Source organism: Phalacrocorax carbo, chromosome 6 (assembly GCF_963921805.1).
Source record: "Phalacrocorax carbo chromosome 6, bPhaCar2.1, whole genome shotgun sequence".
Lineage (NCBI taxonomy): Eukaryota > Metazoa > Chordata > Aves > Suliformes > Phalacrocoracidae > Phalacrocorax > Phalacrocorax carbo.
In genome coordinates this window covers 56,261,706-56,279,205 of record NC_087518.1, presented here as the reverse complement: position 1 = coordinate 56,279,205, position 17,500 = coordinate 56,261,706, and the positions used below count along the sequence as shown (strand labels likewise).

Below are 17,500 nucleotides of genomic sequence, written 5' to 3'. Positions count from 1 at the left end.
ACTCTCAAGGAAATCTCAGGCTCGTTTCATAATTTACCACTGAAACTAAGCCAACATCTGTCTATTCTTAAAGTTTGCAATGAATACATTCAGTAAACAGAGAAAGGGAAGACTGGGAAAGGAGACCTTTTTTTCCACTGGAAGAGTGAACATCCATTTGTTTCAGTTGCTCTTTTCTCTTAATATAGCAGAGAATCCTTAACTCTTCTTGGTTAATCCAAATTTGTGTTACACCATTTAATAGCTTTATGTACTTAATGTAAGCACAACATGCATCGTGAAGTACCCTCAGCTAAATGCTGTGGAAAGTGTCAGTCTCTTCCCAGTCCTGCTTATTAGATCAGTGCAACCAATAGTTACTACTAGTCATTTTTAATATAGGCAGTTCACTGAAGCTTAGGTCCAGCCAGCTGTTCCAGTTGGGGAGGGGGAAGATGATATCATATGCTTCTGTGCAATACTGTTTCTGAAAACTACAATGTTCAGTTTCGCCTTGTGCAGAGGATCAGAAAACTTAGGTTAGAGGGATGTCAAACTCATCTGGCCGTGTCTCCTGCTGAGAGGAGGGTCAATGGTGAAGTTAGTTCAGGTTGTTGTCAAAGCCCAACTGGACAGGGCCCAATCTCCAAGAATGGAGATCACATAATGTCTCTGCCCCCCTGGTCCAGCACTTAACCACTTTTGCAGTGAGAATGCTTTTTCTTTGTATGGAGCTGGAATTTCTTGTGTTGCGGCTTGGTCCTGTTACTCCTCAGCTTTTCTGTTTTCCTGTAACCCCAGTTCTGATAATGGACAATTGTAATTAGATTCCCACAAACCTTCCCACTTCTAGGCCAAGCAAATGTAGCTCCTTCAGCCTTTTTTCATGTCATGTGTTTTAGCCCCCAAACTTCTTGTCATTTCCATGACTGCATTTTGTCTCAGTCTCTGCAGTATTTCCACAGCACCTTTCACAAACACCCAGACAAGCAGTTTTACCAATCAGTGCCGTAAGTGCTGTCTTATTTTGCAACCCTACAGGAAGACTGCTGGGGACGTGCAGTTTAGCTCCTGTTCAAGCCTTTGTAGTGTTTCTGTTTCAGCTGCACCATAAGGGATCTATCAGTGACTCTATATTCATCTTAAAGGAAGAAGGTGTTTATGCCCACCAACTCCAACATTCTTAAATCTGATTTAGGCAATACCAAATGAATTTGGGTATCTTTGGCCATTGATTTGCCCTTTAGGAGGAAGGTGGCTTTGATTTCTTACCCCAGGTCAGATAGATATGATTTCAGTTTATCAGGAGGCACTATAATTGTGTTTCTACCCATTAGGTGAAGATATTTAGCCAGGTAAAAGATGAAGATACTGTAACGTCCAGGCTAAGGAAAGGGCTAAAGCGCAAAGCTCACATTATTAAGACACTAGGGAATCCAAAAGTGAAAAACACTACTGCCCATTCCACCTTGTAGGAAGATCTCCTATCCAGACTTCTGTATGCCAAAGCTGAACCGATAGGACATAAATCGGTAGGACAGATGGTGTCTCCATCTCCTTAATGTCCACTGCTGTCTCCTGCTGTGGAATGCACTCTTAATTCAATATCTTGTCTGCGTAGCTGCAGCCTTGCATTCACTGGGAGGACAGATGAGCCAGAAGATGGGAGCACTGTCCCTTGGGTCCTGCCATTTCTCCTCTTTCCTTGCTCCTGATGACTACTTCTTCCACAGAGTTCACTTCATCCCTGGCCCAGACAAGTAAACTATGTGGAGGAAAAGGAGGCAGTGGTGGCACACTCAGTGGCAACTCCCATTGGAAATATCTTTGTTTTCTTTTAGACTGACTGAGTTTAGGACAGATACATACAATCAGGGATGATCCTATGGGGAAAACATTCCCCTTGAAGCCAGCTCTGTAACGGCGAGGGCCTTGCTTGGCAGGAGGAAAGCTCCCTGTTGGAAGCACAGCAATTCTCCCTGGGTACCAGTTGCATTACCTCTGCAGCATGTAGTAGCTACTTGGCAAGGCTTACTTTTTTAATTTGCTTTGAGCCAGTGACTACCTTCTGGTACACCACTGAGGTGTTACTGTGTTATAAATAGCTTGTCCCTTCTTAAAAACAAAGCAACGCTCCCCCCAGATACTTTACATTTAAACTTTTATGATAAAGAGGAAAAGTATGGTTTTATTGCAGAAGGTTTTTGCAAAGGTAAAAAAAAAATCTGCTCGAAGAGTGGGTAGGATTAGTCAAATAAATAAGGAACTAACAAAGTGTGTTTAACTACTGTGAAAAAGTTGAAGACAGCAAATGGGGATTTTTCAGTTTCATAAATGAACTAACTTACAATGGGCGTTACGTTCACCTTTCTATGTGTTTTTCATTTTTTTTAAAGATGGAAATTTATTTCTGGCTTTAATTATTTGTTTGATTTATGTGAAAGTTTGGTGTGCCGTACACTGGGGATTTGGTTGCCTTGCTGTGTGCAGTATACATGTTCTGGGAAGTACAGATTTTTTTAAGATGTTTTGCATATTTTGTTTATATGGATATGAATTTATGAGCTTGTAAATGAAATCAACAGTATGCTTTTATTTCTTCTTACAGCAATAGATGTTCTTCATCAACTAGGCCTTGTGAAAGACGTTCGACAGCCCTCAGAGACAACAGTGCCCTCAACATCATCTCTGTTACCTCAGGGTGTTCGCCTAACCGTATCGGGAGTTGTACTAACTAGTGACGCACACATTGAGTCCCCCATCACTCAAGTGATACCGTCAAATCTAGGGCATCAGTTCACCGTGTTAGTTGGGTTGTACTCTTACAGAGTAAATAACGCTTTCCTTTTCAGTATTAGGAACAAAAATAGACTGCAGTTTGGTGTCCAGTTGCTACCAAGAAAGGTAGTGGTGCACACTGGAGGGAAGCAGTCCGCATACTTTGATTATAGTGTTCATAATGAACAATGGCATTCATTTGCCATTGACATTAGAGATAAGACTGTCTCAATATTTGCTGAGTGCGGAAAGAAGTACTATAGCCGGGAAATACTTTCTGAAGTGGAGACATTTTATTTGGATGGTTTATTTACCCTGGGAAGGATGAACTCTCACTCTGTCAGCTTTGAAGGAGTTATATGTCAGCTAGATATTATTCCCTCTGCAGAAGCCTCTGCAAACTATTGTAAATATGTGAAACAGCAGTGTCGCCAGGCTGAAACGTATCGATCTCTGCTAGGAGCTCCACATGTGTCACATGGGCTGGATGTTTTTTCAATGATGATGATTGATGAGAAAAACCAGTCAGAGGGCATATCAGCTTCTAGAAGGGAAGAAACAGCAAACATTCCTGCTACCGATGTTGCTCAGATTCACTTTCTGTCAGAATACTTTGAGTCAAGAAATGTCTCTGGATCGGAGTTTCCAGAGGTGAAACCTTTGTTGCTGGAAGCTTGGCCTGAAACAGAACTCCAGGAGAACATCAGTCTGCCTCTTTGTCAGCAGGAGATGAGCAAAAAAAGAAATATCACTAAAACCCCCAAAGGATCACATCCAAATACTTCTGATAATACCACAGAAGATTCAGGCAGACAAAGTGAGCCTTCTCTGCTCTCCCCTGTAAACCAGAGTAAAACTAAAAGCAAGGGAATGGACAAAGCAAAACAGAATTTAGATGAACCAAGCAAAAAGCAGCAAATCTTCAACACAGTGCTGTATGGTTTGCCTGCTGACCTCTCTCTGGATAATCAACTCGGTCCAGGGCAGGAAGGTGCATTTGATGCTGATGAGACTCATCACACGCAAAACAGTTATGACATTGGTATTGATAATTATGCTTATGACTATGAAGATCTTGACAAAATGTTTGAAATGGGAAGTATCAGAGGTCCAAAGGGGGAAACTGGACCTCCTGTAAGTTATCTTTACTACTCTTTTTACTATAATGCAGCAACATACATTTAACAGAGGCTTTGAAAGAAACCTCACAAAGCATGCCAAAGCTGTGACTGCAACTTCTCCTGGCTGTGCTGTACAAATGTTTGTCTGCCTTAAGTATGTTTCTTTCCCGCATGTAATTTTGGTGTAAGTGTTGTATATTTTTATTTATTGGCAGAATACAAAGACATTCAAGACATTCATGTTCTGGTGAAGTGGCGGGCAACCCAGGCTTCTTTAAAATTTGAAATGCAGCCAGATGTTTGCAACTGCTAATTATGGAGACTGCTTACTTAATAAAATTACAGGATAAATTCATACAGTACACAAATGTAGACACTGACCTATTAAAAGAACGACCAGGTTGTTTGGAAGACTGATGTAATTTTCTCAGTTGAGCAATGCTCTCAAGATTCATTATTGTAGAAAGACACCAGCTGGAGAATCTAGAGTGGTAAAACCGTTTGTAACCCAAGGTTAGGGGTCATGCAAACCTGCATGTAAAATGACTTTTAGAAGTCTTACAAGATTTTGTGGCATTATTTCAGTTTGCAGGGTAAGTGAGCCCTGAAACAATTGCAGATGTGCAGTAGTGCTCTTAATAGAAACCCATTTGTGCTTTCTTGTTGTGTGCACGAGGCTCAAACATTTTAATACACAAAAATGGGAGCCATATCAAGCTACAGAAAAGAAAGAACAGCAGTTCCTGCTTAGCCTGGGAAATATGATAGTGCTTGTTTTATTTTTTGCTTAAAATTTTTAAGCCATAGCATAGAGTAGATAATTCCACTTGTTCTTCTTTTTTTGTGTGTGTGCACGCGCATTTGTGTGGTTATTACTGGAAAGCAATTTGATATGTGTTAAGCAGCTCCTCATATGTATTTGATATGCCCACAAATTTATTGCAAGTATTCTTTCAGTACTGAAACATTTTTTTTCTTAAAGAAGTCAGCAACTGAAAACCTATGTAAAAGTTGAATTTTTACTCTAAACTGGATCCAGATGCGAAGGGATTTTTACACAATTGAAAAATGTGTTAACAAGTAATTCACGTTAGTGCAGGGGTGGTCTTGCTTAATCTTTTCTTAATGTGAAATCAGTTGTCTTTCCTCTTTTTGTCCCTTATGATAGTATTTATGGGGACATATTGCTAAGTATGTAGCAGCCATCAACATGAGGTTAATTTCCATTTTTTGAGCTTAGCACATTTAGTAACTGCTAATGGAAGCTTTTAATTTTAGCACATAGCTTGTACATTGTGATTTCAGTCTGTTACAGCCAAGAAAGGTAAATCCATTCTTTCTTACGTGGCACAGAAGTGGCTGCCAGGCAAATGCTCTGGGCTTTTTTCTAGACATAGACACTATACATACAGTGTCAAAGATGATAGCTGATTTGGTGAGTTCGGAGATGTCTGTGTTACCATTTTCTGTCCCTCTCTTACAGACTGGGGGTGCAGAAATTTGTTGCATCTAGGAAGGCGGTTAGAGCAGACCTTGCATTTGGTATGGTCTGTAGTAATGAATACGGTGCATTTGTGCTGAAGTGTTTTGATGGGTCAGGATTTAACTAACGTACCCAAGGTCTTGGAGACCTGTGACAGAATGGGGAAGTTAATCTAGACCTTTGTGGGCACTAGTTTGGCTGAAGGGGCCAGCAGCAGCCACTGAGACGGAGGCGAAGCTAAAGCACCGTGTTGCCAGAGAGGCTGATGCCAAAGAGGGAAGAGGCCTCTGCAATGGCCTTTTCTGCACAAGCGTTTGTAAAGAATTGTGCTCCATGGAAGTTGCATGGCACAGTACCTGCCGCTGTTGTCGGCCTCAGGCTGGAAGAGGTGGTCTTGGTTTGTTTTCTCAGTCTCATACACCCTTCTAGAGAAGACCAAAGGTACTCCAGTTTTTATCCGTGTGGCTCTAACACTTCAGAGCGTAAGTACCTACAGTCTTATCAGTGGTGAGCCTAAAAACGCCACTCTGAAGAACTTGCAAAGTTCCCTTGCAGCAAAAAATCCTGATGAGACACGAACCCCCACCCCCCACCCCTTTTTATTTTCTTCTTTCATTTTGTTGTGGTTGATTTGAACCTTCTTCCAACATTTCAACACAGAAATAATGTTCCTTCTAATGGAGTTGACAGGCAAGAACTAGCTTTTGTGGTTCTGAAACTCCTCAGCTTCGTTTTAGCTTTTAATCATCTACCAGAACCGATTCTTGCCTTGTATAATAAGGCTCCTTGTATTCCATGATCCCACAGCTGTGGAATTCACCCACCGCTGCAGAGCAGGGCTCCAGAATTCAGGCTTTCATTTATGGATAGTATATGGAAAAGGGCAGCTATTTCTTCAAAACTATTAAGACCCTGATTAAAATTCTAGCAGTTGCAATGACCAAGATCCCCTACAAAAATATGAGTTTAAAGTGGAACAGTGTGGTCTCCTGAACTACTAGTTTAGAGGGAAAGCTGCACCATTCATCTGATGAACCACTTCTTTTTGTGTTGCAGAGGGTGTTGGCACTGTATAAATTTAAAAAGAAAGAAATCTCGTGTGTATTTTTAACTGTTTAACTTTCAAACTTATATTCTTCGTTGCAAAGTTCTAAAGCAGTTTGCAGTGGCATGATACATAGTACCACCCTGGTAGAGGGAGGGGTTGATGTGAGCTGAAGAGCTGATTTAGGTTAGTTGCTGGTAGGTAATGGCATTTGCAGGCATATCTGCACATGATTTGGCTTCCTCTGAGAAATGAGCAGGAATTAGTCCTCTCTATTGGAAAAGCTTTCTGGATTATGAAAACACTCAGCCAGGAGGAGAACTAGTAGAAGACCAAAGGCAATGTAGTTGGTAAGGAGAAGCAGACTGGAGATATGGCCAGGAGGAACTGGAAGTGCAAGCCCTGCGTCAGGCAGAATTGAGTCCTGGATGAGATGCTCTTATTCCAACCAAGAGGTGTGAGGGCGAGAACCCTGAAAGAGGGCAGTTCAGGGATCCTAAATGTGGTGCTAAATAAGCAGCATCAAGGGTAGCGTCAGCAGAGGTTTCACTCTTAACTTATTTCTTAGTTGAACAAAATTGCTTGCTAAGGCTCTCCCTAGCCACAGGGGATATATTGGGCAGTTAATCACTTTCATGCGTTTTAGTTCTGCAGATAATGTTCACATTATCCTACCCAGGCTGAGAAATCTATCTCGGTATCTGCTGATTCAGGTGAAAATTTAAGATGCTGTTTTATTTTTAGTAGCAAAAAGATAATGTTAGTCTTAAATATTTTATTTTAATTCACTTGAAACTAATGCAGTTTCCCTATCTTCTGCACAATAACACTGAAAAGCTTTAATCCGTAACCCAAAGCCATATGTATAGTCTTCTGATGTTGATGACATTGCTTTGGCTGTTGTAGGAATTCTTGACGGAGAAAGTGAGACTTCCACAGCTGTAGAGAAAGGTTAATCATACCCAAATGACTGCTTGCTCTAGGGCATTTGGAAACAGAAGTGTGTGTGTGTTTTTATTATTTCCAGTGAAATGCAAATGAAGGAAGGAGAAAAAATAGGTGGACATTCATGTTTGGTAGGATCCCTCTTGCTCGATAATTAAATTATTATCTGTATGAAGTAACGTGCTTTAAAAAGAGAGAGCATGCTAGGAATAGGTAGAAGAATTGAGTGACAGAATCAGAATTCCAGGTGGTCAAAAACTGAGATGAAACTTAGTGCAGTAGTACAGAAATTAAAAGTACAACTAGGGGATGGGGGAGTGGTCGGTCAGGTGGTCGGATGAGGGCGATAGTGATGTTATAGTGCACCGGAGAATAAATGCACCTTATCACTGTGATGCTTCATACATTACCAGGAGTGGTGAGTATCAGAGACAGGCCATTTTTCAACTGTTCTGGGTATGCTGAGGCTGCAGTTTGGAGAAGTGCCATCAGTTTTGGATGATGAGCTTTAAAAAGGATGTAGACAGACAGGAAGGATTGCAGAAGGTTGCACTAATGGTGGCAGAGTTACAGAAAATAGGATTCTAAGTAAAGGTTAGAAGTGGGTGTAGTAATGAAAGTAAGGGACAAATCTTATAGTTCTGCAAAGGGTGAGTTAATAAAGATACTTTTTTGCATGTTCACAGAAAGTATGGCAAAACAGAGCAGGAAATTTTAGGTGGGACGTAAGGAAGGCATGCTAATCCGTGTGATACCTGCACAATAGAACAAGTGATATTGCCAGTGTTAGAAGTGGAATTCCCTTTTGTGACGAGTTTTTTAGAAGAGGTTTGGAGCCTGATGTTTCTGATACTTCTGTGCTGTATTTCAGGTATTTTGGTGATGATGTGCAGGAAAGGTCATGTCTTTTTCGTTTTGCTGAAGGAACACCTGCCTTAGGTATTTGAAGGATCAATAATTAAACTCATGTTTCTTACATTTAGTCTTCTAAAAAAGTGTTTGAGGTGAGCTGAGGTTGAGTGGTTGGGTTTAGTCAAATGCCTTTTGAAGAGTAGCTTCATAGTTGTTTTGCAAGAGAAAGTTCAGTGAATGTGATTTAGGTGTCGAATGGCAACAGGATCAGCGTATGCCTGTGCAGAAGTTTTAACTACTTAATGCAGAATTTACTGCCATGTGTCTGAAACCTTAGGGGCTTGTTATGTGTAAATGAAATACTTCCTATTACTTCTGGCGTAGGGCAGTTTTAAAACACATGCATCCATAAAAGGGCTTCAGTGTCCTAGAAAATGTCTGTGAAAACTTAATTATATTCATTCCAATGACCATTTGAAAAGTAGTGAAAATTTCTGGAAGAGTAGCGTCTACATCTGTTACTTCAGGATTAAGCCGTGATTATTTGGAACTTGAGCTTCTCCCCTCAACAGCGAAATGAAATTTGCACAATTCCTAAGGGCAGTAAGTTGTAGTACCTTTCTTAAGGTACATATGATCTGTTTTGAGCAAACTGATCTTATTAAATAAATGAATTTTAAATTTGTTTCAAATATTTACACAAAGTCACTATTTTTTTCATTGGCGGTTAAAATGTCAAATGCAAAAAACCACACTGACACTTCTAATTGCTTCAGGTTTGTTCAATTACTGTTTCTGGTAGTAGGAGGAAAAGCTCATCAAATGACTGATTCCTTGGTTTGTGAGACTGTCTTACTCTCAGAGGTTGACTTATGTGGCTTACATGGATGCCCGAGAGGCATACAGAGCTTCCTAGCTAGTATAAAAGCTATGCTGATTTGAAGTTGTAGTTGCTTTCACTGGTTGAAGTAGTACACAGGGTGAAATAACTTCATAGAGCTATTGAAAAAGCATTTCCAGGAGAACCTGTACAGGCTCTAAGTCTGCTGTCCGCAGAGATGTTGCTTGAGTTGCCGGGAGGAGTCTAAGACAGAGATTAAGAGTAATGTACTCGGGTTAAGTAGAGTCCTTGTTAATACTGTAATCAAACACCTGGATTGCTGGTGCTAATTGCTAATTATTGTTAACCAGAGACTTAATCTACAATGATTTACTTTATTTTAGAAAGCCTTGAGAAAGCATTATTCACCTCTGGCTGCATAGTTCAAAATATATTTCACTGCTTCTTTTAGGGGTTGCTGAGGGCTTGGTGTGGTTAGTTTTTCTTTTCTATGTTTTTTTGGATGAAGAGAGGTAATTACTTATGAATTAGTGTAATCAAAGTGAGGGGTCTTTTTGATTGCCATGTTTTTTTCTTCAAAGGAGGAGGCAGGTATGGTTTTTTTTAAAAAATTTAATAAGTCACATACGGAAAAATGTTCTCACTGCCCTCATTCAGTAAATCAGCGGCAAAGATCAGTGATGTTAAATACTAACATTTATATTAGGAAAATGACGGGGTTTGGCTATTGATGTATTTTTAAGTTAAGGAAATGTAGGGAGTGTCTGAAATAGGGATAGAGAAGAACTTTGTACCACAAATCACACAATAATGCACACTAGTTGCAACTATTTTACATTAAAAATAAAAGAAAAGGAAAAAGTATGTTTCCCTTTGTAGTTCCAGGATAATTTTCTAAGCAAAGTGCATCACCTCACTTGCAATTTGAGAGTGGGGAGGTTAGAAAGCATTCTAGTTCAGCAGTGGCAGGGTGGGAGCGTTCTGTGCCATTTCAGGTATGTTTCTGGGCCTGGACAAGAATGCCAGGTCAAGAGCTTTCCGTGTGTCTGGCTGCTACATTTCTTTTGCCGTTAGCACAGGATCTTTTTACTTCAGAAAAATATGAGGATGCTAGTAGGCATTTATACAGTCAGGCTGAACAGTGCTACTGTTTGACCTAAAGACCCGGACTGTAACACAGATTTGCGTCTTCTACGTTGCATAGAGAGGGAAGAGCGGGTTGTGTGTTTCAGCATGACTTAATGCAGTATGTATGGACATAGAAATATTCCCAACTATAAACTGGCAGTTGCACTAGAATTAGGCCCCTGAGATGATTATGATTAATTGGAGAGGGAAATCTTTTTCCTTCTTCCTCGGAACAGTGTTTTTCCCAGAGTTGTCCAAAGGGGTCTATATTTTGGCCAAATGAATGAAATTGGCTTGACGATGCCTAAAGTCCATCATCATCAGCGTCTTTTCTGCCAGTGGCGTTATCCTTCCAAGGGGAAAAAAAATCACTTCCACAAAACTTTAGGTTTTTAAAAATGCAAGTTTTGTCTTAAGAAAATGATTCACTGGTTGCTAGTAAAACCCCAGAGGGTGTTTGTCATTTTTTTGCTTTTTCTCTCTCTCTCTTTTCTTTTTTTTCCTTTCTTGCAAAGCCTGTGAGTTGGCCATTTGAACCACTGTAGCTGCCCATCTGATTTCCCCGGTATCCCTGCCAGCTTTCAGCCGTGTTTTTTGGTGATGGGCAGTATGATACTCAGTGTTTTGCGTACTGCCTCAGCTAAGAGCTGTAGTATATACAGAACACAGGAGTGTGAGGAAGCCTGTGTGATGAATCCCTTCCTGCTATCATCGGTTGACTTCCTTCATGAGGTCTGACTTTCTTGATGCCCATTTTCCCTTGCAGCAGGGGTGCTTGGTTTCTGTTAAAGCTGGGACTCACTGTGCTGGCATATGGAGCTGAATTCACCCTTAAGAATAGCTTGTGCCCCCTTAGGACTCCAGTGTGATAGATGAAATATAATGTAAATTAGTGCAGATTTTAGTCTACAGCTCTCATTTGTATTTGAGTACAGTGAAGTAGATCCTGGGATTTGGAATGTGAACAGCAATCACCCATCGGAAAAGAAAGGTTTCTATGGTCAGAACAACTAGATATACAAAGGGCGGTACACTAATATTCTTAGTGACTAATAATTTATTTGCAAAAGATACATCTGGTTATATACTAGCATTTTTAAAAAATCTGCATTTTCTTTAGCAAGAATGATGTTCATTATATACAAGGCAAACATGCTCCCAGTCATTCTTATCAGAAACCTTTAATGGGAAAATGAAAAAATGATAATCAATTGTCCATGTTTATTTTCTTCTATTTCGTGTCTGTCTGTTCTGTGAGGTCGTATCTCATTTTTTCAGTTACTCCTGACTTCTAAACTCTTTCTGGCATGCCAGCATGCTTATTAAAAAGGCTTTAATTATTCTCTGTTCTTTGTTTTGAAATACACTGCACTTGCTTGTTTCTAATCCTTGAACTGATCTCTTCTTCCTTTAATATAAATATACTTAAGTAAAAGTTACTATCTAGATTGTTTATCCCAATTCCTCTGACATAAGATACTTTCTAAACAGAAATCTGATTTGGCGCCAGATTAAAAACACACGTGCTTGTAGTTCGGGAATTGGTTTTCAAGTTTAGAAAGTCATCAGTTAAAAGAACTGGTCTGATTCAGGCTTGTGGTACTGACCTTGTACTGAGTTTTAGCCTTAACTCTCTTGGTTTTCTATCACCAGGGTCCTCCAGGTCCTCCAGGTTTACCTGGTCCAGCAGGCAAGAGAGGTCCTCGGGTGAGTAAAACAGCTATGTTTCTGTAGCTCTAGGCAGGTCACCAATAATCCAACTGGAGTTTGGATCATTTTGTTTTTCTCAACTTTATTCATATGCTCTGTGATTATGAAAGCGTACAATTCTCAACATTTGGCAGATAGGTTAAAGCAAGGCAAAGCAAACAGTTGTTTTCTGCTGTGAGCCTCCAGCGTAGTTAATTCCGTGTATGGGTGCGTACATAGAGCATTGTTATATTTGTACCTAGCTTTTGCTGCTCACAATATTAGCTTTTAGTTTTTCCATGCTGCTCCCATCTGCCGCAATCTAAGGTCATGTTCATTTGTTTTAAGAATGAGGGGGAGTGAGCGATGCATGCCACAGCTACAGAGGAGCAGGTGGTGGATACAAAATTAACCAGCGCAAGACATGGGAAAAAAAACCGCTCCCAAAAATCTGTTTTAGTCTCTTGAGTTACAGCACCTTGATAAAAAGGATGATAGGTATCTGGGTAATTTGCCCAAGAAATTAGCTACCCTAGCAAATACTGATCTATTTTGTGTGACTGGGTGCACCCCAACCTGGGCAGGGACAGCAGCCTTACCCTGTGCCGGGGGACAGAGCACGGGCTTTGCTGCAGTGAGCAGAAACCTGTGCCCCAGCTGCCAAGAGCATGGGAGAAGCCTGTGCTGCTGCAAGGACTAGCTGATGGATCAAAAGTGGTAAATCTGTTTGCACAATTGCATACCAAAAAAAAAGAAGAGCTTGAGGAGTCCCTGAGGTTGTGGTTGATTTTGGCCTGGAGGGAACAGGTTAGCATTTGGTTGTGTGTAGGATTTCAGGCCATGGTATTTGGGGATATAAGTGGTTATGGCTGGAGTGCACTCATCTAGGCAAATTGCAAGTGGGAGATAAGGGAGTAGTTTATATGAAGGCTCAGCAGATGTGTAGGAGGAGTTTGATTCAGCCTTTGAGAATCGTTTAAACAAGCTGCTGCTCAGTACTGTGTTGAACATCCTGTGCTTTGCTGGCTTTCAAAACTTGGTCTGACTGGGTAGGAATGTGCACTGGTCAAAGGGGCCGAAAACCAAACTGATGCTTTAGAGCAGTTGGAGGCAAGGGAGGCAAGGACGAGAGACATTTAAAAGAATAAAATGAAAAGCATTCCTTCAAATCCTTATCTTCCTGACTTCTTCGTTACTTTTTCCAAATTATCCTTCTACATAAGAGCCGACAATTCTTACAGCTCGGCTTTTTATGTTGCATAGTGCCTCTGTCGAGGATATATCTGAGATCAGAGGCAGGATCCCACGTACTCAAGTAGATCCTCAATGTGGGAAGTTGTCTCTGGTTTAGAGAAGGCTGCCCATATATTTAAAGCCATGCCTGTTGGTGAGATCTCTCTTCCTCATTTGTTGTTTGTTTGGGGTTTCTTTTTCTGCAGGTCTTTTTTTACAGGTGTAGAGTGCTTAAGAGCACAGTGCTCTACCGTGTGAGTTTTCTGGATTAATTACTGAGTGGGACATGCTTTCTGAGGGGAGGAGGCAGATTATGGTAGGGTGCCTGGAAAAGTATGGAAATGAGAGATGAATGTTTACCAGTAGCTCTGAGTTTAAATACGTATTTACATGGGCCAAGAATTTCTTTGATCAAAGAAGTCAATTTTTTGAAATGTCAGTGCTCTTTAGTTTGTACAACACTGATATTTCAAGCAAGTATTGCTAGTAAGGATACATGGTATGATAGAGGCATTTTTTTTTTAGCCAAAAAGCACGTAAAACCTTGTTGATGCAAAGTTCATGTCCACATCTGCCAGTCTGCCCCGTGACTTCTGTCTTCCTTCACATGAGCTGCCATTTGTGATCCTGAAATGTGACTCGAGGTGTGGAAGAGAAGCAGCAGAGTGCAGAGCCACATTGCCTGGGCCTTCTTCAGGGTCTCAGGTGTGCGTCCAGACTTGATCCTGACAGAGATTCACACGGGTTGGACACTTCGGGCGTGGTGTCAATGCCTGATTAATGGTTAGAGATTTCCATTAAAAACTGATTTTGATCTCTGTAATTTTATGGTAGAAAAGTCCACATCTGACAGTTAAGGTTTTCAAAGTGTCTTGGCTTGTTCTGAGTTCCTCAATAATGAAATTTCAGCAATTTCAGAATTAGTCGATGAAGAAGTGAAATTCCTCTGATGCCTCTCATTTCTCGAGGATATTGATGCCATGAAAAGCCGAAATCAGGACTTCCCCTTCTGACTTCCCCAAAGCAACAAGTTTTAGTCACAACAGCTCTAACTCTATAAGTACTTGTGCACCTCTGTGTTGCAGTACTATGCCCCAAGATGATAATATTGCAAGCAGCAAAAGCTAGGAGCCGCTTCAACATTGCAGCTACGTTGGCACTTTCTATTTGTGTCTGTTGTCAATCCCTGAGAGCACCTCCAAAGTGTCAGTGTGCAAATTAATGTCTCAAACTGTACGTTGGATTAGCATTTCTGTGGAGTTATGGTCAAAATTGTCACTAGTGAGAGGGCGCACTTAACAGATACACCTTTAAGTGTTACTGCAAGGTATAGTTGGTCAATTTGAGGGAAAGGCAAACACTGAGTTTACCTGTTGTGAGATCACTGAACATGTGAGAAAGCTGAGAAGGATTCTTATTATTTCTGGTCTTTGGATTAATTGTTTGGGTGGAATTTTGGCTTTAGCGAACTCAACAAAAGCTTTGTTGCTGATTTATCAGGGATAGGTTTTCACGAGTGTGGTTCTTCCATGTTTGGAAGATGAATAGCTGCTGACAGCCATTGCAACAAATATTTTGTCAAGGAGCGAGGATTGCTGAGTATATTCCAGGAACAGATACTTATCCTGGAAGGCATAGATAGTCCTGATAGCCTATTCTGTCACTGGAAGGGTTTAAGTCCAACTTTTTTAGTAACAAGTCATTCTCTAAACTGGCTGTGGGAGAATCAAGTCGGTGAAGGGTTTTTGTCTGCAATTTGTTTAGAGAAGGTGGAATATGTTGCTTTGAGTCACCTTTTAAATCAGTCAGAACTGATCCACTTCTTTCTCTTTGCAGTGTAGAGCTGGGTATCTCAAAATGTGGTGTGGTTTTTTTTTCTGGTTTTATGTCAAGCCTCCAAGTTTTCTAGCTGGCGAGCAACACTGCAGTGACTGTGTACCAAATACCTGTTAAGAATTACATGGGAAGACAGTAGAAACTGAGATTATTTTAAAAGAAAGGGGAGTACTCAACCTCACTTTTAATTTTTTAGGAAGATGTGCATGCGTTATTTCTTGACAAATCCCAACCAGTGCTTCTAAAAGCAACAATGATGCAGTAAAATGATTCTCTGCAAACTGTTCACACTTTTTCAGTGGAGTACTGAATAATCCCATTCTCTCTTTTATTTTTTTTTTAGGGTATTCCAGGACCACATGGTATTCCAGGTTTGCCAGGATTGCCAGGTCCAAAGGTGAGTTAATTTATCCATATTGCCATGTAAATACATGAACTTCTTAATGACTTTTTGGAAGCCCCAGAACTGTTCCCTATAATAGAAGCAATTGGCCTTCTTTGGTCTACAGATGGAGACTGTTACTATAAACATATTTTAATTAAATGTAATCAATCATGTTGAACTTCAAATCAAAACAAAATAGGAGTTTATTCCAGGGAGGGGGGGAACCAGTGTGTGTGCAGAATGATAACCTGGAAACTGTTATCCATGCAAGTAGTCTGTACTTCCCAAAAGAGTTCCTGTGAATCAGCTCAGCCTCTTTCATAAACTGGAATTTAAGTGAGAAAAACTATTTAATTGCTGTAATCTTTTGCCTTGGTTTAAGGTAAAAAAAATGGGGGGAAATGTTGTCATTATCTATAAATTTGTATCTATAAATTTATTTTGTTAGTACCTGACCTTTGATATTTAAATACTCTAACTTCAGACATTATCACTTGATTAATGGCTAGAATAATTTTCTGAAGATTTATGGATGTGATATTTAAAACCATAGAAAAAATACTAGGCTGGAAGCTCAAATGAAACCCTTCAAACTTGTGTAACATAGGCCCTTTAAATAGATTTGACAGATTTGTGCAGTTGCAGAATGCCTTCAACTCATATTTAGTTTGAGCAATTTGATAGATGTGTTAGAAAAAAAACAGCAGCAACCATGATTTGTTTTAGTGCGATTCCTAATGGCAGGAATCTGACCTGTCATGACAGGTGTTAAAAACTGCTTGAGGACATAAAGAAAATCTAATAAAGCTTTCAGTGTCAAACACTGTAAAACTAAGTGATTCTTTTTTTGTGTGTGTGCTTTTGTTATTATCTAGTTCTATAGGATCAGTTAAATTTAGACGTACGATTAGTTTTTACAATATTTATGCTGGCTGTATAATATAAAACATTCTAGGAAAATAATTGTAACCAGTTACTCGTAGGATTTGTTTTATAATGTATTTTCCCCTTCCACTGGATCATAACCCTCATCAGTTCTGTAGCTGTCTCCATGATTTTAAGAATAGAAGGAACTATGTGTGTGCATGTACCTCTATATACGCATCTATAATATACATATATGCATGTATTACTAGGTACTTAGCAATCTCTTTCTGTTAGACTATAAATTATCCTTTCAGTACAAGCCTCTTCTGAAACACTTTTCTTTAAATAAAAATTAGCCAGGTGCTCCCCAGGTTTTGACTATGAAGGTCCAGTTGACCCATGCTGCCTATATAAGCTGAAATGAAACACGCTTTTATTTGATCTTAAAACATCGCAAATGACTTGCAACAATTTTCTGGCAGTAACTGAATGCAGAATTTTATTCTGTGTTTGAGATGCATGTGTTCCCCCCCCCCCATGTTGAAACATTCTTTATGTACTTGCTTTTGAAGCATGGAACGATATTAGCTAATACCCTTCCAGTAAAGTATCCAGCCCTGGATGTGTGCTAGCAGTTGCAACAGATAGCTGATGTCCTTGGCATTTAATTCCTGATAAAGAGTTGATGGGTGTTTGTAAAGTAATTTAAAAGTATTCATGAGGTTTGGCTGTATTCCCAGCTCTCTGAAAAATGGATTTGTTAAGGAAATCTAATTTCTGGATTCTGGCACTCTCCGAACTACACTGTTATGTTACATAGATTAAAAAACTACTTCATCATTTATCCTCACATCCTGACCTGTGGAGATGCGTTGTTAATCCACAACCAAAGGCCATGCATAACAATGGCCATTTGGTTTTTCAATTGTAAATAATGAGGAATTAATTATGTTTGTAAGATAAAAGAAAGACGAGGTTATTGGTAAGTTATCAGAGGCCTGTGTCTTTAACTGGCCGAGAGCTGATCACAATTTTATCACAACTCTTAGTTTAGTATGCCTGCATTGGAAAATGGAAGCGGAAGACAGATTGGAGTTGTTCAAGGAGTATAACTATTTACCTTCCGAAAGGTAAATCAGCTGGAAGATACTTGGATAACTCCTGCCATGCTGAAGGATGGTGTTCTCTCTGACCTGACACATCAATTGAACACAACAGATTCGTTTTGCCATATTCCCAGGCTTTATTTAGTATTCAACAGGCTTAGTTTCTCAAGTGGCCTCACAAGTACAAATCTTAACTGCAGGGGAAGGATAAC

General features: G+C 40.0%; 1 protein-coding gene across 2 annotated transcripts in view; it reads left to right on the top strand.

Annotated features, from left to right (window-relative positions):
* The window catches only part of COL24A1 (collagen type XXIV alpha 1 chain), a 149,964-nt gene that overhangs the window by 10,811 nt on the left and 121,653 nt on the right, over window positions 1-17,500 (top strand). For both annotated transcript variants that reach the window (XM_064455448.1, XM_064455447.1), the window contains exons 3-5: window positions 2,588-3,891; window positions 11,826-11,879; window positions 15,274-15,327. In XM_064455448.1, coding sequence (XP_064311518.1) covers window positions 2,588-3,891; window positions 11,826-11,879; window positions 15,274-15,327 — 1,412 coding nt within the window. The remainder of the gene's footprint in view (window positions 1-2,587; window positions 3,892-11,825; window positions 11,880-15,273; window positions 15,328-17,500) is intronic.